The following is a 26,558-nucleotide window of genomic DNA, read 5'->3' as shown; positions in this document are numbered from 1 at the left end:
AACCACTCATGCTTCTAAGCGGAGAATAAATGGTAATTCGATGTAAAGTTACAGGAACTCAAAATCACTTGCAAGGAGGAGAACACAAAGGCTATAAACATAAATCTATTGAAAGTTATCTACAAACAAAAAAAAAAAAATCACTCATACAGAGGAAAAGCTAGAGCTATAAAAGGACTAAACTAGAATATGAAAATTACAACTTAAATTTGCTCTTTCGAGGACAAAAGACTTACACCAAAGGATCGAGGGCTAAGGCAAGGACGTAACGCTGGTGTGGGACGAGAAACGACGTCCCAACAACTTTTGCTGTTGTTGAAGACCAAATACTAAAGATTGCATAGAAATAAGGCAAGACAGCACTCTGTAGAAATAATAAGCTTTCAGTAATGTCCACTGCACTCGTGTGTTGGATGTTATTACTGTACATAAGCCAATTTCTAACTGTGCACTGGGAGCAGCAGAGAGACTAAAGTCCCATAATCATTTATGGGTTTTTCAAACTATGTACAAGTTACTTGTGTCATCGACGAGTGGTAAAATAGTTTATTTGCTGATTTTAAACCCCTATGTGGCCAAAGAGTCAGCTTAGAACCAGAAAAACACAACACGGCGCAAACTTGACCACAGTTTCTCCTTGGCGTGTCCTCTCTGTAGCGTTATCGGTATGCTGATGCATTAGCTCCATTACTCTGAGTTGGCAGACAGTCGGGACCAAGGGCCACTCCTCCCTCTCCAGGTATACTAAGGACACTCTTTCTGTACTTCATGCCATTCCACTGATTGGAAACTCGCGTGGCTAATACATTAGCGCTGACCCCATCTCTTTCACCACTAAGTTGAGAGTTGATTCTGCTACATTACATGAGCCTCTTGAGGAAACCATGGGAAAGTGAAGTCAGGCGGATGTTACTGGACAGGCAAGATGGTATGCTTTATCACCAACTTCAGTGATGAAGTTTTTTCGATTTCTACATCCTTGCATTATATCTATTTTGCAGTGCAAACAAGTTTAACCTAAACCTTCTCTTTGTTTCATAACTTAACTGGCAAAGGTTTTTTGCATGGAGCTAAGTTCTTCAAAGAGATCTCCTCCTCCTAACATGCATTTTACTTGGAGCTGAAATATTGAATGTTTTTAAGTTGACATAAAAGTGACATAAAACATCAATAAATCTGGTAGAAACACAAAATGAAGTGATTTAATGTTAAAAGCCACTGATCATCTGATATTCTCCTGTGGACATAGTGCATCTCTGCTCAGCTGGGAGCTGAGCTGTCCAACATTTACTGTATCTCTGGTTAAATGCCCAATAAGTACCGGAAACCCGGAAACGGAAAAGCGATAGAAGATGGATGAATGGATGGTTAAAAAGCAGAAGAGGACCAACATGAAAGAGTGGCTCTTGAACCTATAAAAACCTGATAAAAGTACATTTTGAGCTTCCTCAGACAACCACAACACACATTCGTTCATTCTAGATACAGATCGAGATACAATGTTGCTGGCAGACAGCTATTTTGATGGAGACCTTTGGGGAAAAAACAAAAACAAAAAACAAACAGATTACAAAAATCAAGTCAAAATCAATCAAGTCATGTGTGAGAGTTGAGTTTTGTAACCAAAAGAAGATGTGTAAAACTCATTCACATTGTCTTGTCTATCCCAATTGTATTCTAAACATTAGGAATTGAATCATGTATAATTAGCTTGTATAATGTCTAATAAGCTTGTGATAAGCTCACAGTGGAGGCGTTCCATCTCACTATAAAGCATCTCAGTCGACAAAGGGCACCAGGACAGCCAGAGGCATCAAGCAGACCTAAAAGGCCTCTCAAAGAATGTGGCTGTCTGAGTGGGTCCTCAAGCACCATCTTATTCATAAAGAGGAATAACATCTTGTCAGGGATTAATGATAGTGTTTACTAATGTTTTTGTCTGACAAGCACTCAGCTTCAGACGGAAGTTATTCCAAGGGGACTTGACAGTACGTGACAGTTATCTCCTCTCAGTCAAAAACACGAGCCCTTTCTCTTTCTGATTGGACCAGTATGGTGGACCATCATTGGTATTTAATTTCACTCTGGAAAGGCACAGAGCAGAGTGTCCTACATTTTTCTCAGCAAACTGGAGACTGAAGAATAAGTTGGAAAGGGGCCATCCACATGCAACAGCCAAATCAAATCTGTGGATAGTACTAAAATATGCATTTGCATGGTTCTGGACACAGCAAGGGATTTTGAAGAAGTCATTGTTTAGACATTGCTGTTTGGAGGGAATCCATGACAGCTGGGTGGTATTTTTAACAAGTCTGATTATTTGCAAAAACCACTGTTGCCTCCGCTAATAGTTGTAGATAGGAGTAAGCAGATGCACATTTTCCGCTGCAAAACCTTGGAAAAAGAGCTGGTGACACCAAGTTCAATTGTTGTGCCCCAGCAGGGTGCTTTCGGTACAAGAGTTTGACCAATCCATTACCAATAACCCAACCATATGTAAACAATGGTTGAATGGGGAAAATCGACTTGCATTGCGTTAACACAGCCCTGCCAAAGTATTTAACCTTAATAACGTTGTTGTTGTTGTGTAACACCACATAATTTGCAAGTAGTTACCTATTAGTCGTGGATTGTTAAACATGACTTATCATGACACTGCACCACAGAAATAACTAGAAAATGTGCATTTTGCATGCATGTGTATGTGCATTTGAAACAAAAATAACAATAAATATGGCAAACTTTTTCATAGACATTCATAGAGACTGATAGTGTTTTCCATCACAGATGTGTCAGTTCCTGAAAACAAAGTTAAAATACTACACAATTTCTTAAAATTATATATTATTATGTTATTATTATAAGATATAATAAATGAAATATATACTGCATACTGAGTGGGTGAAATTAGTTAATGGCAATAATTGAAACAAACCCTGTACTCATAATGTAATCTTTCCAGCAGTTTGCAGGTCGTTTTGCCAATAAAATCAGCAATGATCAGATTTTTTTTACTGTCAACCTACAATCCAGTTGAATAACCTCACAGCTTCCAGAATTTCTAATATTCAGCCATTTAATACTAAACCAAATGACTTTGATATTGACTTTCACCCAAATTTCCTCATCTGGGGATCAATAAAATGTTATCTCTCCTGCTGTGTGTATATGGCAATGCTTTTATCCACAGCAATTCATACAAGCTAATATATTTCTCCTCCAAACAAGGTGAGGGTGAAAGATAAATAAAGGACAGAGTAATATGAGGTAATAGCCCCTGGAGAGTCTCACCTCTCCCTTGGTGAATTGTACTGTGTGTACATCTCTATGACCCTGTGCCCTGGCCATAATCCCTCCCTACAGGGGCTGGATTACGGCCTTGTTTTATTACCTAGCAACCACTTCCCCCTCCAGTGGTCTCACTCATCCTTCAGCCTAGATCGATGGCGGGCTAACTCTGAAGTGGTGGTTGTGGTTATTAAACGTGGGACCAACCAAACCCTTTGGACTGACGGGATAATCCCATCACAAATTAAGTAGAGGACAATTGGTCAGGGAGAATAGGGGTTGTTTGGAATCTCTATTGTGACCTTCTAAACAAACAAACGCACGATGAAACACACACTTCCAGTCTTAATGACTCTTATTTATCATATGTTAATATGTGCAGATTTCAACCTGGGGAGGATCAGCATTTTAATAAAGAGAAGACCTCACTGAATGAGTCTTGTCAATGTTTAAATGCCAGTGGCATCATAAAACGGCCAGATATTGTCAACTGATGTGTAAGCATAGATCAGAAGTGTAAACAGGGTCTGAAAGGCTTGTTTTCTGGCATACAAAAACAAAATCTATTATAAATCTCAGTCTTGCATATCTGTGAAGTTTTTTGAATCAGCAGTGATGTGATCATGATGAACTCCTAACCCTAACCCAAAATGAGTCTTTTAACATTTAATATCAAATCATACACAAGGTCTCGTGAGGTCTCTTACTGGAAATTGTGAAATTCAGCTGCTCGCTCTCCCAACTTTCCTGACCTGCAGCATTTTAATTCAATGTGGTTGTTTTGCGTGCCTTTCAAGTGATTGAAATTGATGATTAGTCCATAATAGTGAACATCTTTAGTTGCTTACATCTGGAAACAATGTTGTCATGGTTTCCCAGATAAATGTCCAGTAATAGCTGGAGCTTTGAAGTATTCCAGAAAACACACCAAGGTTTTTAGACCAAGTGTCTTTGGTAACCCAAAAATCTCAAACACAGATACACCACAGGCAAAACAATATTCATTCATTCATCTTCTACCATTTATCAACCAGGTCATGGGCGGTGCTGGAGTCAATCCCAGCTCACATTGGGTGAAGGCGAGGTTATACCCTGGACGGGTCGCCATTCCATCACAGAGTCCAACAACCACTCACACTCACACTCAGACCTACGGACAATTTAGAGTCAACAATTAATCTAATCACCTAACCATCAATGTCAGCACAAAAAGGCTCCAGGCTGGGAACCAAATCCACAAGGTTCTTGTTTTAGGGCAACAGTGCTAACCACTACGCCACTGTGCTGCCCAGCAAAAATATTACCAGGCCGTAATATGATTTAAGAGTCCTTAATAAAAAGAAAAGGGACCCTCCCTTGTAAAAAAACAGTGATGCTATCATTCAAACTTGTCTTTATAGAGTCATCTCTCCTTTTTTTCCAGCTCTGGCTTGCTCCCTGTCTCTTTATATGTGTGGATGTGGGTCATCCCTGAGCTGGTCATGTTGGATAATACCAGACGTTAATAATCCCCACTATCTGAGGTGAATGTCATTAGAGCCCTGAACTGGATGTGAACCAACCGTCGCAGAGAGGGGGCAAAGTCTATTAAATGCCATTATTGAATCTTCAACCTAATTTAAGAGTAAACTCGTGGCGACTGGTCGTCTGGCTGCGAGCTGTGGTTTCTTTACTCGATTGCTGACCTCCTTTGAGGAAGACTACAGATGAGGGTCAAAATAAATGAAACACATTTGGAACAGAGGAATATATTAAAAGCGTTGGGCATGTCATGTCAGCAGAGTGGCTTGGCCAAACTTTAACTTAAAGTAGCATGGAGGAAACCGAGTTTGAAACTGTGCCTTTACCACTTACCTGTTACTGCATGGAGACCTGACTTGCAGCGATGATTCCCAAATGAGAAATAAAGTTTTACTAACTCCAGTGAGAGAAAGTCATTTAAAGCTTCAGTCAAGGTTCTTCTTTTTGGTTGCTGAGAAAGTCTCAGAAGTTTCCAGATGTCATCATCCATGAGTTTGCTCATGAAATCTCATTTGCTTGTTCCCCTGCTACCCCTGAGAAAATGAGGGGGCTGTGCTGTGAGATATAGTGGGACAACTGATGATTATTGACTAAACCAGGATAATGGAGCATCTCTGCTCCATCATCTCTGCACTGACTTCAGCTTCTGCTGGGAATTTTTGAAGTAAAACTGAAAGGCATTTAAATCCCAGCAGTATAGTTGGCAACACTTTGAATATTACATACAAACAACAGTTTTTGTTTTTTATCACCTGGCCTAAATTTAATAAGCAGGCATTTTCAAATGACGATTAATCACCATTAAACTATTGTGAAATGCGTTGAAAGTAATGTAATAAGTCAGCATCACTGAACAGATGACCGATCAGAGCAAGGATCTGTGATACTAACATCTTGCTGTACTGTTACAACTGATGCTGTCTGAATTGATGTTCTAATCAATCACTACACCAGTAATAAGTGGACGTTCCATTTTTGTAATGTTTAAAAACAAATCTATTTCAAGTAATGTGATACAGGTTACAGAAGGAAATATGGCATGGCAAAATGTGTTGGCTAAAGAATAGTTTGGGTTAGTCAAGTACAACACTCATGGCTAGAAGAGAATGGTGAGGGTTAATGGAATTAAAAGAGCCTTTTGACAAGATGAGGTTTAATATGAGAAAGCAGGAAAAGCATGTGCTATTGGTAACATTAAAAAAGACTTCTATTCACGAGCGGCATCCTTGTGTTTGTTCCATCTGTGCCCTGTCGTTGAGGTCTGCCTCCACATCCTTTATTCTCATCTCACTATGTAATGAATAAAACTATGTGCAAGCACAAAATCAGAAATAAGCTACCACATTCTTTCTGTTCGAGTTGTACCAGAGTGCATCACTCTTTAAGAAATTGGGTGCACATCCGCAAGCCTCATTTCCACTTCCACAATCAGCCATGAATAGATGAAGACATTCCCTTAATCCATCAACAAAAAAGCTAAATCTCAGCAATTGTAGGTCTGATTACAAATTGCGCTCATCAGTAAACTGCAGTATAATGACTCCCACTGTAAAGTCCTGCTTTACTCTGAACTTCATCAGGCTACAGGCCAGTGCTGAACAATCAATTGAAACATAATGGATAATTGTAATATAGCCAAGTGAAAAATCAAAATCAGGAGTTGCACAAAAAAAAATAAATAAATAAATAAAATAAAATTTAAGCAATTTATGTATGTTTGCTCTGCATCAGCATTTTCAATATTTTCCTATTTCCTATTCAGTCTTGCCTGCTAAAGAAAGACGCACAAAACATACATCCTCCAGGTGCTCCGTTTTCTTCCTTCAGTTCAAAGACATGCATGTTTGGGTTAAGTGGTGACTCTCAATTGCCATTTGTATAGAATAGAAGAGAACAGAATGTCTTCATTGTCATTGTAACAAGTGCGATGGAATTGTAAGGTGCAGTCCACCTTAGGTGCCATGCAAAAAAAAAAAAAAAAGCATGATAAAAAAAAAAAAAACAACACAAGAATGAAAAGTATAAAAGAATGCACTAAAAGACATATAGAAAGTGCACTGTAAAAATAATAATAATAATAATAAATAAAAATAAGTGATTGTTAGTAGCTGGCCCTGTGTTGGTCCTGTAATAGACTGGAGACCTGTCCAGGGTGTACTCCGCCCTTTTTGGGAAGTTGGCTGGGATTTGCTCCAGCACACGCCGTGACCCTGAAATGGATAAGCCGTAGAAAATTAGTGCGAGACAGAGTGCATTTAAAGTTGCTTGTATAATTTTATTGTTTTATAGGTCAACTCTTTATGTCTAACTCAGCTCTCTCTCTAAAATTAATAATAATAATAATAATAATAATACATGCTGTTTCAGTTTGCAGGAAGAGACGTTTGCGTGTGGTTTATGTGTATACATCATCTGGAGCCAGGTGATTATAACCAGTGAATATTGAACAAAGGATTTTAACTTTAGAGGTTAAAGTTTAGTTGAAAAATGGAGCTGTCAAAAGATGTTAAAATTGCAGAGGTCATGAGGTCATTGACAGGTAATGGTTACCATGATTTAAAACTTCTATAGGTTTAAGAACTGATGGAAACAGTTGAGATAATGTAAATACAAAACTGAACAAAATATAATTTTAAAACATTTTAATGAGGAAAAGCTTATGATAACTTGAACATCAGTCATTCAAAACGGAAGCCTTGGAAGTCCCACTAACCACAGACTAGATTGAGTGAGAAACCGCAGTGACTCAGTGATTGTACACACAGTATAAACTTCAACTCCCACATAGATCCACAACACTCGAAGGAAAGGGTTAGTGAGAAAACCACAATTTATTGCCACACAGTCCTGATTATCTGCTTGGAGGGGCTGAAAGAGTGGAGTGACAGAGCAGGAGAGGAATGCGTCAGAGTGAAATGGTAAAGAAGGACACAGGTAGAAGGTGTGTTTTTCTGACGAGAGCAAGCAGAGGTGAAAGGCACAGGAGGAGGAATATGATATCCTGGGGTCAAGAGAGATGCGTCTTTAAAGGATTTGTGTTTGAGAAACATTGAAAAGAATCTTACCCTTATTTTGGGATTCAGTCACATAATTATAGCGTCTTCTCTCCCAACTTCTTTGCAGGTGGTTGCAAGAAACATTTAGGGCTCCCCAGCCTTGTCACAGCATTAAATACGCACAAGGTGTGGCACAGTCTAAGCCATGATTAAAATGTGTCAGCTCCTCCACTAAAACATGTCTCTGGCGTATCAGATGGAAGCTTAGCAGTGGCATATGCTCACTGCAATGATCCGCTGATGGATGACAGGTGGTTATCCAACTATTTGCATAATTACGGGTGTAACGCGCAGACTGCTAGAATGTCATAAACAAATCCATATGGCCTTTCGGGAAAATACAGATGATTCACACTATAGCTCACAGGTACAGCTAGTGTCTTCGCTGTGTAACAGGCATTAGCAGGATTTTTCACTAAATGTTTTAACTGTGAGGTGAGGAGCAACTTCTTTTTTTTTTTTTTTTTACATGTATTTGATTATATAAGGGAAATTTATGTCTGAAATTTTTTGTTGCAGATCAGTCAGTGTAGCAGCTTTGACATGGGCTAGAGTTCCTGGGAAAATTTCTGATAGCTGGGGTAATTTTGGTTCCCAGTTTTATGCTTTGGAAATTTTCCAGAATCAGCTCCATGTTTGTATTGCAGTATCTAAAACCAGCCCTTACCTAAGAGTAAGCCATGAATTTTGCTGCAGTTACGGTTGTTATTTTGAGGGTCCCTTGGCTGAGCAAGAGACTTAGATTATCATTCATATGCAAGCTTTTTTTTCCTCATATTTACATTTGTTATAGCGTTCTGGGTATTTCCCCTGCTAGAAGCAAATTGACAGTGTATTTCTTTCTCGAAGTAGGACTCAGGCCAAGCCTAACCCTCCATAGTTGAGTTGTTCAGTGTTTCCTTTTGGGCTCAGAAGACCTTTTATATAAACAAAGAGTACTTATAATCACCACTTCCCATGTCTCAACTGGACTGTAGGGATCTTGTGGCTACCAGACAGAGCAAGAACCCTTGAAATGTGCAACACTGAGCTGGAAAGCGATCTGCTCAGTAAGTGGATAAAGCAGCAAGTGGTTTGTTGTTGCTCTAACTCTTCTTTCCCTCTGTGCCCCATCTTTTCTTCCCTATTGTTCTTTACTTTACATCCCTGTGTGCTCCACTTTCCCCTCCGCAGACATGCCTCTCCATGTCCGCCCCAGCAGTGATCCCTCATTGGTCGACGCTCCCGTGGGTGAGGACTCAGTTGGTCTAGAGGAACCGACCAGAAAAAATCCAGCACGATGGTCCACAACTGTTGGCTTCCAAAAGAACAACCACAAGCCGAGCACAAGCACTGGTACTAGCAGCCTGGAAAGAAAGGTAAACTAGAAATCTGGTCAGTAAAATTCTCTTGATGTTCAACTATTTAAGAAATATTTCAGTGTACTGGGATATGCCATTAATTGTGTAAAATATTATGTCTATTTGATAAAGTGTTAAAACACAGCTTCACAGAGTAAAAAAGATCAAAATCCAATCAGTTTTCATTACACCTCTGTCAAGTAGTATATACTGACTCTCTTGCATCATGCCTAGAAGTTATTTTTCACAGTTCTGCAGATGTACTTGAGCTGCATCAATTATAATGTCAGAGATGTCTGCTCTGAAATCTTTTAACCTCTAGCAGACTCTGTTTTCAACCTCTTTACTCATCTTTCTTCCCTCATTTTCATTCCTACGTTACCCCTCTGCACCCCAAATCAAAGAAATAACCATTAGTTATGAAACCAGCATAGTATGGCTTGCAGATATCCAGCAGTGGCACAAATACTCTTAATCTGAAACCAGTTCCTTCTGATAACACCCCTTTCTTGTCTTCCCAAAAAAAAAAAGAAGAGCAGAGATTGTTAAACCTGTTCCTTTTGTAAAAAATTCACGTTATTGGGGGCTTTGTAAGCCTCCGATCATAAGTCCTGCAGCTTCCTGAAAAAGAAGGGAAGCCAATTAATTTCTCAAAATGGCTGCCCCACATGGTGCTTATAAACCTTTATTTCTTGCCGAGACAAAAATGAAAGAGGGAGGGTAAAGAGAGAGATGACTGAGTGCTTGGAACGTGACATGGCAACCCTCCACATGATTAGTTTTTCTGGAAGCAATATCTGGTAACCCTATTTTAAGCTATCTCAGAACAGTATGACGGCAGGTAGGAGGAAGGAGAAAGTTTCACATGGTGACATAGTTCTTCCACCTTTTATTCTTTCAGCTTTGTGGTCCCGAAGCCAAACCGAGCAAATATGTAACAATGTCTGTGTTCTCAGCGAGAATAAAACATGTTAAAGCAGAGGACAAGAGTGTCAAGAGACGCTCAGTCAGGCGTCTTCCTGCAGTTTGGCCTCTCTGCTCTGCCTTCTGGCTTCCACTTTTGTGTGCACGCTGCTTGGTGCAGTGAAATAAACAGGATTTTGGTTTCAGGACTGAAAACAGTAGCTAAGTGAGTAGCAGCTCCAACTGTAAGAATAACTTCCGTTTCCCATTAAATAATGCAATTTTGAAATGTTGGGGGAGGGTTAGGGTTTCTCATTGTAGATAAAGGATCATTTTGGTCCTGACCACCTATCAGTTGGTATATAAACCTCTCCTGCTCGTGCTCGCCAGTAGACAGAGGAAGACTGTATTAAGGGCTCTCTGTCAGAAGGCTTCATCTCCTCTTCATCTCCCACTGGTGCAGATTTTTTCTTTGTTGGAACGGATGAGACACTTCGTTCAAATATTGATTATCTGGGAAAAACCATTATCACCTTCCACTCATCTTGTCTACCTTTGACCTCCTCCAGGGGGCAACAGTATTCACCAAACTTAGCCTATGCCTACCATCTGGTCCGCATCCAGGAAGATGACGAGTGGAATACAGCCTTTAATACACGGACGGGGCATTACGAGCACCCCACGATGCCCTTTGGTCTAACCAGTGCTCCGGGCGTGTCTCAAGCCCTAGTCAACGACGTCCTTCAAGACATCTTGTAACAAGTTTGTTCTCAAATTCTTCAAAGACATTAAGGAGCACATGGATCTTGCCAAGTTCTCTGCTGTCACCTCCATTGCAAGCCACTGCAAAGATTCTTTGGATTTGCCAACTTCTACAGGTTGTTTATCAGGAATTTTAGCACCATCACCACCCCTCTCACTGCCATCATGTCAACCAAGGTTCTTTTCCACTGGTCCCAGTGCTCCAGCACCAACCAGAATTTGAGCCATATCAACTCCACGTCAATGCCTGTGCCATCTGTAATCAGCATGAGGTTCCCTGTCAAGCTCCAGCTGATCTGCTACATCCGCTGCTTCCTCACACCCCATGTCCCATACAGACATACAGCCATCCTCTGTTTGCTGTGAGGTGCTTCCTGCACACCCAACGTCATGGCCAAGGTCTGCAGTAACTGGTTTGTTGGGAGGGGTGTGGTCCTGAGGAGGGTTCCTGGATTCCCACCTGGTTCATCATGGACCCTTAGCTCATAGTTGAATTTCACCAGCTCCATCCCGAACAGGTTGCACCTCCCTTCCTTCCGCTTCCAGGGGAAGCCGCTGTTCCTTCAGCTCATGAAGAGAGGGCCTTGTAGTTGGGCCTTCACCACTGAGTCCCACATCGCCTCCTCATGGGGAAGACAGTGAGCTGCAAAACTCAGAGAAGTACTCTTATCTTCAGCAGGTAATCAGTTATCTGAAATGAATCAGTTCTAGTCATCTTCCTGTCGCTGACGTCTGGTCTGAAAATTAATGAGTTAACACAAAGGGGCTGATTTTTATGGTCCAGTTTCTGACAGGGCTATTAGATTTTCTTCAGATGAAGGGGAGTCTGCGTCCACATAACCCTCGGTATCTCTTTTCATATATCCAACTGTCACATATACATAGTCCATCTGAGAAGTAGTCTATTTTTATTCAATCAACAACAGATGTCAAGTGTATGAATCAGCACTTGCTTTGATTTATTCATGTCATGGCATTGATAATGTTCTTTGAGGAACCATACATCAATGAGCGCTGCCAAACGAGCATATGGAGGCAAGCCATACACACACTGTACACATATGCTCTGTTCAGTTCTCTGTGAGTTCCATAGTGGCTGAGTCAGGCTCTGCTGTATATCCACAGTAAAGGCCAATGGGAATCCTCAGTCATTGTAACATTGTAAACTCATCACGTCTTACAATGACTTTACAATGCTTCATCCCCTGGCCTCGCCACGCTTAGCGGATTCATCTAAAGGAATTAGACTGTGGATATGAGCGTGTTGATTTACTGTTACCTCCCTGGTATCTGGGTTCTCCACATTTTACGATCTGATCTGTCGTAAAAGTTTGTGGGGAGAGGTCCTGTGACCAAGCGTGTTGTGTTGGTGGTGCTGTTGGGGGTGGGATAAGGCCTTGATGATTTGATGGCTATCAGGAGCTGTCTCAGTAGATTCCACGTCTCCGGCTGTTTTACAGTTCTGTCTGGAGTGCTTCCTTGGGCCTCGTCATGCCACATTCAGCAGCACTAAAACACACGTGGCTTATTGCATTATGCTTGGGACTGGGATCTTTCTTCTATTCTCTCTCTCTGTCTCTCACATTCCCAGTTTTTGGAGCTTGTTTGCTTTTTCTATTTCGCAACTTGCTTAGTTTACCTTTGTTCATTTTTACTGGCTTCCTCTCACCCAGTCTCATTCTGCACTGAGCCACAAAGGAGATTTTTTTTTTTTTTTTTTCTTGTGTGTCTGCTCTTTTGTTGTTGTGACAACTCCTTATAAAAATCCAGAATTTTGCTCTCTAGCTACCATTTCATCAGACCTTAAATAATTCTGATTATGGTCTGTCCTGGTCAATCATTGTCTCCGCTCTTATTTTTAATCTTAATTTGCTTTCATTTTCATCCAGAGAGCCACAGCCAACCAGCCCTTCAATCATATAAAAAAGTCGAGACGACTATGTCTGGAATATAATCTAGCATTTTTGTGCTTGTGTCCATTGTAATAAGTCTGCTGGTGTTTGACATTATCTTGGCTGGAAAATTTTGGAAGGTGCTTTTTGTGTAATGGAAGAGCTCAGCTGTGGCTGTCTTATTATAAGAGGCCTCTTATTAGTGGCTCAGGTTTGGCTGTAGGGAGGGGTTAGGAGTGAGGGTGAGATGGAACGAGACTCGAATGAACAACTCAGTGTTGATGTGTCATCCAGCTGCTATAGATAGCATTAATCTGCAAGACTGCCTGTTTAAAGTCTGGTGTATGGATCAGTCTGCGAAACTGTTTGTTGAGATTGAAGGATTTTGAATGGCCGACTATAAGTGTAACCTTTCTCTTTGTGTCAACCAAGTTATGATCATTGGAAGTAAACTTTCTTTTGCCAGTAGCTCATCATTATATGATGATTTTAATCTCTGCAACTTTTCCTGTTTCTGTGCAGGGCAGAGGAGCCCATGCCTACCGCAGTCTTCCACGGGATGCGAGTGGCTGGACCACTCAGTTCCAGAGAGAGCTGACTCGCTCCTCTCTGAGTGCCAACCATCCAGTGGTAGACCAATGGCTCAACAGACAGGAGCAGGTACAGTCATCAACTTCATTCAAAGAAAATATGTTCTTTTTTTTGGGGGGGGCTAAAAAAACATTTTACATCATTTATTGCAAATACAAGTGGAAATCTGAACTGTAAAAGACAGGCTTGCTCTGCTCCAATTAGCCATATTGACCTCTATGCTGATGCTGACCTTATAAAGTGAAAAAAGATGTCAAGCGTGACATGATGAATCCACATTACGTCCTTAATGTCCATCTCTTCCAGCTAGACTCATTCAGTCATGGTAGCCCTCCACACAGTCTGCAGCAGTCCCCAACCACACAACGAGATTTCCTCACAGTTCCAGATTGAAAACTTTAGAGTGCACTGTTGTTTGGATTGGTACTGGGTCTTGAAAGGTTTGGTTTTGGGAGACAAAAAGTTGGATCTGTGATTTCCTCTGTGGATATGTACAGCACAAACTCTATTGCCCTCTGTTATATACATACAAAAATATTTTTTTGCTCACTTGACAACCAAATTTGCTATCACAAGATACCGATTACAGCAACCTATGCCTCTATGTGAAATGAGCAGAGATGTTTCTCCAGCATGGCTGCCACAGGCATTTGCACTCTGATTGCATGTTTCATACATCACATTGTAACATTATAGTAAGAACAGTAGTGACAAACAGCAATGACACAAGCCAAAATGCTCGTTGTCCGGGCCAACTCCAGACTTTTTACTTCTGTTCTGCATTTTCTAACAGTGTACACTCTTAGTCATTCCAGACTTGTCTCCTCACTTCACACCTCCTCGCTCTGTTGGCACTTTGTGATTGTCTCACTCTGTGACTGGTCCCTCTTCTCCTCAGCTTGTCAGAGGAAAGAAAAAAAATATTCCCTTTTAAATGTATTAAATGTGACAGCAGCTCTCTGCTGGGAGAACAGACATGACCTTGGGAGATGTCATACACGCTGTGTACCACGTGAAGGGGATTTTCCGTGGTTTGCCTCTCAGTCTTTGCCCATTGCCACCTGAGCTGCTTGCTCTGGCCCGTGTAGGAGGTGTTTAATCAATCTCTCCTTCATGTCAAGGAATGAGAAAAGAGCATTGAAAAGGTGTGAAACATGGAGAGGTGATAAGTCCAGCACAGGAAGTAGTAAAATAGTTGAAATAACTACTTTTTTTTTGGGGGGGGGGGGGTTAGGTAATGTGTTGGGGAATCATTCACAAGATTGTCAGGCCGAGACTCAGACAGGACTCAGATGCAGAGGCTTTACAAGACACAGACTTTATTCGTGGCAGCAATGATCTCAGAACCAAGTGATAAAAGGTAACAGGGCTATAACATTAACTTAAAAAGGGATGTCACTAGGTTCGAAATCAGCTAGAAAACAAAATCACTCCCGAAGGAGGTGAAAAACTCTACACTCAAGGAACCAAGAAGGGAAAACAAAAACATTCTGACGGGAGGAAAAACCTGACAAAGAAAACAAGAGAAACTCACTCACGCTACTAAGTGGAGGATCAAAGGTAATTCTATAAAAACGTTACTAGAACTCAAAATCACTCTTAAGGAGAAAAACACAACAGCTATGAACATTAATCTATCTAAGAATTTATTCTATGAAACAAAAAGTCACTTTTACAGAGGATAAGCAAAAGGCTATGGAGCTTAACTAAGGTATGAAAGTTGCAAACAAAAATTCACTCAACCGAGGATCAAAAGCTTACACAAGGAGTCAAGGGCTGTGGCATAGATGGAATGCTGGTGTGGGAAATGGACAACAACACACTGGCACAAGACAAGGGGAAGACAGACGATTTAAGATGTGGAGGAAATGGGGAACAGGTGGAGACAATGGTAATCAGGGAGACGCACAGGTGATACATGAGGAAGGATAAGTGCTCTGAAACAAGAGGAGAGTTAGAAATTTCAAAATAAAACAGGAAATGACAAGACAAAGTAAAACCAAGACAAGACACCCTCACCACGTTGTGACAATTATCACCTAAATATTTGTTCTACGCTTTTTAGTCTCTCTGAAAATCAACCTGGCCATGGTTCATTGTAACATAAATGTGTTTTCATTTTTAAATGCCGTTTCATAGTTCTCGGCAAACAATCCAGGTCAGAAAGTAAAAAGTGCAAAGTAAAAAACCCCAATCTTAATGCAGTGTATAATTTTTGTGCAGCAAGCTTTTGCTTGTATAGATGAGCAGTGAGCTTTCCAGGCACTGATCAATGGTATTTTCCTTTTGGACAAACCATGGTTCACTGTTTCATGTCTCCGTGTAGTAATAATAGTAATGCAAATAGAAGTAGGGCCATTTTCACATAAATTTTAATACAGTCTGACTTCTTTTTCCAACCAGTGGAGTTGCTTCCTGATTATCATTGGCTAGAAGGCCGGTTTAAGCCTTTACATTACAGGTTTCACTTTATAGACCAGGGGTTTACAAATCAAACCAAACCAAATCAGATTTATTAATATAGCGCCAAATCATAACAACGTTACATCAAGGCACTTTACATATAGAGCAGGTCTAGACCAAACTCTTTATAAAATTATTTAAAGACATCCATTTTCATTGGAGTCACTGGAGTCACCAAACCTTCAAATCCTCGGAAATCCAAAATGATGTTTTCAGGTTCATGCTTATAAACATTTAATAGATAGGTAGTCACAAACATATCAGAACACTAATGGAGAGCAGCAGGATCATCACTGTGTAGGACTTTACAGGTGTATAGTACTAAGTGCATTCTGAGTATTTGTCCTGGCCCATCTGCATGACTCAGATGAGTCAACAAATCACACAAAAAGAAACAAAGATAGGCAAATAGGCACTTAATTTTGTTTTTGTTTCTTTCCTTTGCCGCCCCCACCTGCATACACACACATCAGGGTTTGACATTTTCCTTTCTTTGTGTTTTTGATGGACAGACAGTGCAACAGCATCGAGTTATTTAAAAAGAATTGTGATCAGTGTTGAACAGCAGGCAGAGATAATGAGTTTACTCCCACGTGCACAGACACACGTGCACACAGCCATGAATGCTAAGGTTTAAGTAAAATCAGACCAATTAGTGCTTGTTTGTTTATTTTGAATTATTTATCTGTCTTACTTATTGTTCTGCTTTATGAGTAAAGACAAAAGCGAAAGTAAAAGAGAGGGCATCACACTCAATTTTCTCAAGAAGAAAATGACAAACTCATTACTTTATATATGTTTATGTGTGTGGGTGTGTGTCAAACTCAGTGGAGTGCAGCATCCCCCCCGCCCCCAACCTTCCCCTGCTATGAATTAACAAAGCAAAGTCAGAAACATTGACTTCTTTACTTCAAAGAGTTTCTGGGGAAGTTGAATGCACAACACTCCTATACGTCTAATCTGTGATTTTGTTGTCAACCTGGGAGCCTTGGGTTGATAAAGTCAGAGTAATCTGAAGCTGGGAAAATCCAGCCAGGGTGGGGTTCTCTTAGGAGTGTACTTTCAGATTTATAAAACGATGTATACACTGACATGTTCAGCATACACACCGGTCACTTGGACAACTCTCTCCAAGTTCTATTAAATAATAGAATGATGCTAATGGTTGTGGTTGGGGTGGTTGGTCGATGTCTTGGACTATGGGAGGAAGCTGGAGAATTCCAAGGGTTCACTATATCCATTTGTTATGTCAAAGTCTCACGGTATCTTTGTCAAACTGGCTCCTGATGTTCACAATTTTGGGAATGCACTTGTGTGCAAGGGAGATGGCAAAGAACCCATCTAGTGTTCACCTTGTCCTGCTGATGGGACGTGATGAACTCATATGTGGCAAGAAACATAGTGGTCCTACAACCTCAGCTGACCTTGACGGGTCCACTTAATGAAGTGAATGATAGAGCAAAGACTGGACTGCAGAGCAAGTGGTTCAATCCTGCAGTGCAACGGGGGTGAGTGCTGAGTACAGATGTACCTCAAGTATGCAGGTGGATGGGTGGAAAGAGGAATCAGGTCACCACGCCCAACAGAGCAAACAAGTACAAACTCACAGGGAAGAACAGACTGGGAAGACACAACGACGAAGGGGAGTGAAGATGGTAGAATGAGGGGGAAGACAATGACTAATCGTAACATGAAGCGGTCCATCTGAGACTCCGGCGTTCCAAATCCTTTTCCACCTTCATACGCTGACATACACACACAAACACCACCAAATGTGGCTGCGTGCTATCAGCCCATAAACACCAAACCTTATGAGTTATTGTTTCTATAAACAGCTGACATTAACTGGCCTGTTATTCAACTGATGGATGCTAATGGGCTTTTCCGCTCAGCTTCATACACACAAACACACACGCTTAAACATATTTGAATCTGACTGAGTGCCTCCCCACAGAATTATTGTGTGGCCTTGATTAGGGGGCCAGAGGCCATTATCCTAAGCTGTAGCAGAGGCGGGGCTGATACCAGCTGTCAGTCAGAAAGAGATTTAACCTGATCAGAGTGACTCACATGGAGGGAGACAGAAATATTTGAAGTGTGTCCAAAAAGCTGAGTGTTTGATGTTTTCAGCGATATTTAGTTATAACTACTAATTATTGTGTTGCATTTATAGACCATAGTTAAAACCAATAGCTCTCCTCATATGTTCTAAATTCAGTTTGTGATTTATTGTTTTCTGAAGTCTCATACACTGCACTTTGAAAATTCTGTCTCAAACAGTCAGGCTCATAACAAACTGGAAGACAGTGAGAGAGAGAGAGAGAGATAGAGAGAGAAAGAGCAGGAAAAGAGAGACAGAGATCAATCTAGAGATGAAAACAGAAAAAAAAAAAAAAAAACTATAACACAACTGAGTCCAAAACACGTCTGAGTAGAAACAGCTCTGATCAGACATCTTTGATCAAGCGTCCAACTGTCGGAGTGCCTCTCTCTCCTTGTTGTCTAAATGAGACACCTTGTCTGGCGAGTTTTAAAGGAAACCCAAAGTGGCGAGGTGCCCAGTGAAATCATGGAGCCAGTGTGTTAAAAGGAAGATGAGTCTGTTCAGCTGCACAGCGAAAAAAGAGAACGCAGATAGAGCACATTCCTTTACTTTTATATGTTCACATCAAAGGTCTCTGTCCAAACAAACACAGATGACAAACTGTGAACGGATTCATCAATCTCCTCACTTCAGTGAAGAAGGCCGTACGCAATTAGTGACTATTGAAAATGAAGCCCAGTTGATCAACTGACAGCAATAATATATGAATTGGAATCTCCTTCAGATATATGTGATTAGCGTTTCAAAGTAATCCTAGCATCTGTCAATCTCCATGTCAACTTTGGGAGGAAAAAATACCCCAAAACATGCTACAAACATTGGGAAATTCCCTTTGAACGCGTTTGTGTAACTTCGGTCAGAACCATATCAAAAGATGATGTTTACTGACATTGTGAAGTTGGAAGGGAACGTGGAAATTGTGCTCCTTCCCACAGTAGCTGTCAGCTTCCACATTTTCGATTCCTTCAGTATGAGTGGTTAAGAAGGTTTTTACCCGAATATAACCAGTTAAAACAATGAATGAAACAGCTTACTTGCATTTAAAATTTAAAGGCAGTGTTCTGCTAGTGCTCTTACCGGACACAGGTTGTATCCGAGGGACTCAGAGCAGAGCTGTCAAACATTTGCTCAGTTTGAAACCCAAAGGCAAAAATCATCCAGATGAAATATATAGTGAATTTTGACCAAGACGTAAAAAGTGGATAAATACATCTAGAAAAAAAACAATTTTGAGGTTTTGACAGTCAAACACCACTTTTAGATATCCCTGAGAGGTGACCAATAAACAGTTACCATGATCAAAGTCACTTATTTAGAAACATTTTTTGTTTGGAAACAGCCTTGATGAAATATAAATCAGCTTTCTTGCATTTTTCTCTCAATGTGTCTATTCCTCTTTATTCAAGTTTTTTATAGTTTTCAAAAAAAAAAAAGAAACAAAAAAGCAACCCAAAATATAGATTCATTTTCAATTTTTAATTAAATAATAAAAAATAAAGTAACACAATAAGATGCTTTTCTGAATCTGAGTAAGCTGTGAGATGGAGGAATTAAAAAAAAAAAAATAAAATGAATAAAATAAATGAATAAAAAAATAAAATTAAATTAGGACACAAGGGAAAACCCTTGGGCAAATCAATTCTGCTCAAAAGTCAGCATTTAATTCTACGTGCTGTTGGTGGTGAGTGACTAGCCTGTTGATAAAGCCCACACAGTGTGCAGACCCTGAGGCGAGCTGCAGGCGATGTTAGAGCAGTTGAGCATGGAGAGCAAACGCAGCAGTAACCACCAAGCCCTACCTGCCTGGCAGTTGCTTGTCTCCCTGTCTCCCTGTCTTTGTGAAGGACACAGGTGAGCTCTCCTCTCCAGCCTCCACCCCTTGCCTTTGTCCTTTGGTGTACCACTCTGTTGGGTGGGTGTGCAAGTGTGTCCATGAATGATGCTTTGGTGGATTTAGGTGGATATTTGATGGAGAGCAGGTTGAGGGGTTTGCATGGTGCAGGCGGGTGCAACCAGAAAGTTACTCAGATTCCAAAGTGTTGCGGTCAGCCCTGCTGTGGAGTCCTATGTCAAGTGAGAGGACTTTCCACTTATCCAGACTCTCTCAATTCTCCCTTAAACACACAGAATGGTCAGCTGGCTGCAAAACAGGCACAGAAGTAGATGAGAGGGCTTGTGTTCTGGTTCAGAAAAACACTTCAGTGTGTGCATACGTGTATGATGTACTCAACATGTCTCTGGCTGCTGCCTGTGGGCTTGACCAGTAGGAGCTGCTGTGTCATCAACAAACACCCGAAGCTCTGTAGCGCTTTCCTCCTTTTCCTTTTTCCAGTGAATCATTATTGTCCTCTTGTTATTGCACAATGCTGCTTTCTCCCTCTGTTCACTTCAAACTAATCAATAATAAATAATAAGAATAAGAATAAATAATCAAGGGGCTGAGTGACCTTCCAGATATCAAATGCAAATCAAATTGTCACCCAAATGCTCTCAATGCTGCCCTTGGACCAAATGATTTTCAAACATTGTCACAGATACATTTCCAAAGTCTGAAGGAAATAATGAAAATTCGTTGCTCCTGCAATCATTTGCTGTAAGATGATAGTATGACCTTTTTTTAAGCTGTTATTCTCTTTTGATGTCACTAAAAACGCAAATATGGTTGTTATCATCTATTTCTTTGTTAATGCAAAATGCAATGTTCAAAGCTGTTTTCTTTAGCAGAAAACAGGATGCAAAAAGTCTTCCTCTAAATATCTACCAAGTTCAAATGGTGACCCCGTAAGATCACTAGTCTAGTCACATTTGTGCAATTATCCAGCGTCTTTTAAAACGTTTCTTTCAACACTGAACATAGGGCTGAATTTGAGAAAGACAAATTTAGAAGAAGAATGAACCTTGAGCCTTACTTTGATCTCTCCTCACTTAAATAGCCATCACCATTACACTGCTGCCACAGTGTCACAACCCCTGACAGAGCATGTTTGTTCTTTACCATTTCTTGCAAGACCTGTGCTGCTTTATAAGCCTCATTTACTACCAGTCACCTCCTCTATTCACCTCAAAGTGGCCATAGAGCTGTAGCTTTGCAGTGACTTAAAGTGCTTATTGACCCAACGCATTGTGAGTGAACTCAAAGGAAGGAAGTCCAACCTTTATGATTTATTGATGTTATTTTAAAAATGAACTTTAACCCCTCCCCAAAAACATCAGTTGGGATAGTGGCCCTGATGTATAAGCGGTTGAAAATGAACGGATGGAAGAAAAGTAAACTTTGCTACATTAGTTTCAGTATAAACACTTTCTGATTCACAACAAACAAATGTAAATGAAAATAAAAAACAAAACCTTAACCAATATGTTTGAGCCACAAGATGCTTGTAGGGTTTCTACACACAAAGTGTGTTTGTGTGTGTGTGTGTGTGTGTGTGTGTGTGTGTGTGTGTGTGCTTGCGTGTCTGAACAGGTACCATGCACACTGTTGGTAGCATAATTTACTTGATTCATTCCACAGCAGGGACAATAGATTGTAAATGAGCAATTATGAAAATAACGCGATTTAACATCTCATTATTAACTTAACATCTTTGTTACAAATAAACAGTGGTAATAATCACTGTGTCTGTGTGATTGTGTCGATCTGTGTGTAGGCAAGATGTTTCTTTAGATGATGACAGTTCACCATCCACAACCTCTCTTGCCCAGATAGTTTTGTCACTTGGTTCTCTATGTCTATTTACATTCAAGTTTACTCCCTTCTCACCTTAACACACACACACCCACACACGTGTGTCAAGCAAACTCCAAAGGCAACGAGACAAATATGGCAGAAAATTTCCACAGGCATTATTGAGAAGTAGAATACCTGGTGAATCAAGCTATTAATACATTTTACTGTCAAAAACTCACTGGAGGGGAATATGTAGCACCAGACATGCAACTTTATTTAGTGGTAGAAAATCCTTTAAGGATATAAGCATTTTAAAGGCATACTGTAACAATGCTATGAAATTCAAAGCAGTCAGCATCTTGCTACAAAGATTTTTCCCTTTTTATGCTGTGAATGGTATGTTTCCAGTGAGTAAGTTTACAGTTATTGTTACATTTTATTGTTAAGGTATGATTTAAACTGACAATAAGACCTTATTGTGCGGTACATTGCAAACAACTGTAAGAGATGATATCATCATGCCAGCATGTTATGAAATAAGTATTAAGAAAAGTTGAATGAGTTATCATGGCATAAGCAAGTGATCATAGATCAGATTAGTCAAAAATGGCTTCTGTCTGTGCTAAAACGACCAAAAAAAGAAAAGAAAAAGAAAATTGAATTCAATAACTGAATCGACCTGAATCAGCCTCTGCTGTAGGAGAAGGGGAAAAAAAGCATTTTCTGTTGTTCTGAGATTGTATTTACCCAACAAATAATATCTTTTTTTTTTTTCTTTTTTTTTTGTTCTTGGAATTCTTTATTTTCTTGCCCGTTTCACCTTATTGAAAATTGTGCAAATCATGTCTCTTCTTATCTTGTTTGAACAGCAGAGGGGGCGGCAGACATTTTTTGGAAGTCACCAGCACTTTTCTCCATCAGACTTACAACGTTTAACCTGCAGTGCTCCGCAGGCTGCGTGCGTGTGTGTGTGACTGGAATTTTCAGATTGGAGTGGTATTCAAACTTCAGAAGGCCCATTGCAATGTTTTTGAAATTCCCAAAAGACTTTTTCTGTTCAATGTCTTATTTCTCTCTTAGGAAGCCGGTGAAAAAAATCCCTCACCTCACCGACTGTCACTCATCTGTCTCTTTACCGCTTTTTCTTTTCTTTTGTCCACATAGTCCACCTCTGGACTATCGGGAATGGCTATCTCTCTCCGCGCTGCTGGTTGTGAATGTGTTAATTCTTGATTAGAGTTTATGCATTTGGGTTTTCCGATTTGCTCCGTGGAGTGAGAAATCACTTTCTCAATGAGAATAATTGAACACGGGCAGGGGGGTGCCAGCTCATTACCCACAAATCACAGGGAGCAGGGGCACCTTAGTTGAAGACAATAATGATTTCAGGGAATAAAACAGGGGCCTTCAGCATGGAGTCAGACTAGCTCAGGCAGGGGAGAACAAAGCAGCGAGAGGAAGAAGCACACCCTTAACACTGCTTCTTAAGTTGGAATAATTTTGTTCCTACCCCCCAGCATTTTCACTTGAATCAATTTACTTTTCTCAGTGGTGGGAAGTGCTGAGGGGTTGGTACACGTAACAGGGTCAATGTTCAGCCAAGGTGTTTCTGTTTTGGTGTAAACCATGACAAAAAAGGAGTATCTCCCTTTAATGGTCATTTTGAGATAATCGACTTCAAAACCTTCCCCCACCTTAAAAGACAAGAGAGAAACAAAAATATAGAGGCCAATGAATGCTCTAAAATCTCCAGCTAAAGAGCTCAGTCTTTGGTGATTGACAGAGGCCAGGTTCCCACAGAGAAGTCATTTATTCTTATTTTTTATATTTCTTTCTTCTTCCTCGCCCTCTCTTTTCCTTTTTTTTTTTTATATTCCACTTTCCACACGGTGCCAAATAAGTTCACTCTGACACAGTGAGCGCATTGTCACAATAGGCTTTTCTCACTGTTTTATAGGTCCCATTAGGGGGCCAATGCTTTTAAGTTGCTGAAGGAATGTAATAAGGCCCTGACCGACAGTAAACATCCACATCTCGGGGGCCATGGAGAAACATGAGACGGGGCTCCTTTGCCATCTCAGTCGAAGAGACCCCATTCATTTGCATTTGCCGGAGAACAAAAGCGGTCACCATTGGATGCGAGAGGAGAAGAATGGGGTTGTTTAATTTCACACCCAAGACTGAGGAATAGAGTGGTTCTTAAGAGAGAGGACAAGGAGGAGAGACATTAGAAGCTCAATCGGTCTATTTCTGCTCCTTCCTGACAGACCTACCATAGTTGTAGCCAACCACTATATACCACGCTGCTAACAGGTATTATTTAGATTCATTCAGGTACTTCTTTGCTCCTTATTCTGAACTATTATATCCAGTCAAATATCTAGATTTGAATGAGGAAAGATTTGAAGGACTAGTTAAAGAGCCATATGTAGAAGCGTAATGGTTGTCAAGCTATATAAACCTTCCGCGGCACTGGAGTATCCATCAAATGTCAGATGTGATGATGCACATGATCTAGCTTTTCAGTTATTTTACTTAGGAGAAAAGATTCCTGTAAGTTAAGGTGAATAAAACGTCACCAAGTAAAGCACTGATGCACGATGAGGGGCTCAGATAGCTGTTGGTTCACTATGAAGATAAGCTCACAAAGCATCTAAATTTGTTTGAGATCAAATGTGAAGTAACCTTTATTTTCCCAAACATTATGCTGGTATAATCTTGCAAGGCCACTGAAATACTGAACAGTGTGAAATGCTTCCTGACATCCTAGATTTCCCACTGAAGTCAGTTTCTGTGAAGGTAATGGGAATTTTGTATCTAATGTTACTGTGGAGGCTGCTGCTTGTCGTCTGAATTTCAAATCTCACATACAACTGTAATTCAGCAATGTGCAAGACAAACTGTATCATGACTGCAGTAGCAGGTCTTGGATTAGTGGTTCTTTTTTTAATCCCCATATTTCACTGAAGTAATTGAATATACCTTACTATGTCTTTACTGTGACGAACAATGAATAATTTGAAAAAAAGAAAACTGTCCTACATACTAAATAACGTAAGTATCAGTGTCACAAGGCTGGGTGGCTACATTGCATTTGCAATAGCCAAGATAGCATTTGTGGTACCATTCTAGAAAGGAGCATCCACTGTGATGGGCAGAATATCTCCCTGCACAGCAGTTTTCCAATAGAATCTTTATACTGCAGGTAGTCAGGCCTTGGGAGCAGTTGTATGGAATAGCACCTCTAATGAACTCCATCGCAACATACCTTGATATTTCTGCATGCTTTTATTATGTCATACAGACAGCATAGTGGTTCGGAGAAGCACTTGCAGCGTTGTGCATGTTTGTTTGTGTGTGTTTATTTGGAAGACAACTGATGCTCTCATTTCTTTAGTGATTGCAGTTAAACAGAACTGTCACACTGTCCTTAGCAGGGAATTTACCCCTAACTAACTTGCTTCTTTGATCAATCACAAACTAAACCAGGAAGGACACAAACCACATAACAACTTTATTTATAGTGAAATGATAAAGACGATTCTCTCCCTCGTCCCCAACTAAAGCACACATCCCTGTTTCACCATCCTGGGTCAACATGATTGCTATGGCTACACTTAAGTCTTTTGGGAGATCTCTGCATTGATGGCCCTCCATAGGCCCCCTATTTTCCACATGGCCTTCGTCATTTAGCCCTGGCTGAAAACAAGGACTCAGCCAAATGACTTTCTGTCTCTCCAAGAATTTCAGCTTTCCATTTAAAATGAAATGGAAAGAGTTCCCTGCATTATCAGCACCTCACCCAACTCTGGTCCCACAACGTCACTGATGAACCTCCCACAGTCCACACCCCACCCCACTTCTCCACCTGCTCAAACAAGGCAGCAAACAACTGCTGAGAGACAGCCCTTGTAATAACTTGCTTCAGTGTGTACCAAAGCTTTACTTTCCACTAAATTATTCAAAGTTCAACATCATTCACCCCCATTCCCTTTTCATCATTTCCTCCTTCTTCACGTTCAGTGTGTCTAGGTTGCAAGGTCACAGTGTGTTAAAACATGCCAAAGAGGAAGAATGTGAGTCTTGTGAATAGCTGCTCTCCAAACTTTCTATCTCGTTATTGCTTGCTGGTACATTTGCATCACAAGTCGGTGCTATATGTTTGTATGAAATCGTTCACATCACAATTTGACAGAGCAGGGAGTGCAGTTTATTGGCAGCTGCTTTGCTACTCAATAAGTCGTGTGATTCTGATTGTGTCTCTCAATTGCAGGAAGGCTCCTAAAATTAAAAGAGAAAAAAAGAAGAAAATTAATTTAATTACAATACAGACCTGAGCCATGGGTACTCCCTTTGAAATTCAAACAGCTGCTATTATTTCAACAGGGGTAACATTTGATCATTGACCTTCACAGTTTGGAAGATGGATTGAACGTTCTGAGCAGAGGAAAGCAGACTGTCCTCCCACTTAATAAGCTCAAAATGATGATTAATCTGTAAAAAGCACCACAGAGCTCCTTTAAATACACGGGTAAAGACCCTGGATTCAGCAGGGACCCTCAGCTCAGCAGGGCCACGCATTCAGCTCCCAGGATGACCTCTTCAGAATCACGTCCCCACACCTAAGACAGGTGTCAATCATAATATCCTTTTGATTTATATTATTAATAGACCAGAAACTCTTAATCTGCTTTAACTCCCCCAGACAAAGTGTGTGCCTTATGCAAAATGCCATGCACATTCAGACTCTTTGAACCACTTCTGGTGTATTCAAACAACATTATTCCCAGACCTGGTAAGAGCAAAGAGTGCTCTGGACAAAAGCTGGTGATGATAACTCAATTCACAGTAATTCCTACCCGTTTGAACCTCCGGCTGTCTGCTACAGAAGCAGTCTGCTCAGGCTGCGGCTGTTATTGATGAGGGTTTGGAAAAAGCCTTGGGCTTTGCCGTCTGCCTTGGGCCTTT

General features: G+C 40.6%; 1 protein-coding gene across 1 annotated transcript in view; it reads left to right on the top strand.

Annotated features, from left to right (window-relative positions):
* The window catches only part of LOC115061381 (partitioning defective 3 homolog), a 344,220-nt gene that overhangs the window by 128,832 nt on the left and 188,830 nt on the right, over positions 1-26,558 (top strand). Inside the window, exons 4-5 of the mRNA XM_029529689.1 lie at positions 9,039-9,223; positions 13,285-13,422. Of these exons, the coding sequence (XP_029385549.1) occupies positions 9,039-9,223; positions 13,285-13,422 (323 nt within the window). The remainder of the gene's footprint in view (positions 1-9,038; positions 9,224-13,284; positions 13,423-26,558) is intronic.

This window comes from Echeneis naucrates, chromosome 20 (assembly GCF_900963305.1).
Source record: "Echeneis naucrates chromosome 20, fEcheNa1.1, whole genome shotgun sequence".
NCBI classification, from domain to species: Eukaryota; Metazoa; Chordata; class Actinopteri; order Carangiformes; family Echeneidae; genus Echeneis; species Echeneis naucrates.
The sequence above is the reverse complement of the archived record's forward strand: the minus strand, read 5'-3'. Positions and strand labels throughout refer to the sequence as shown.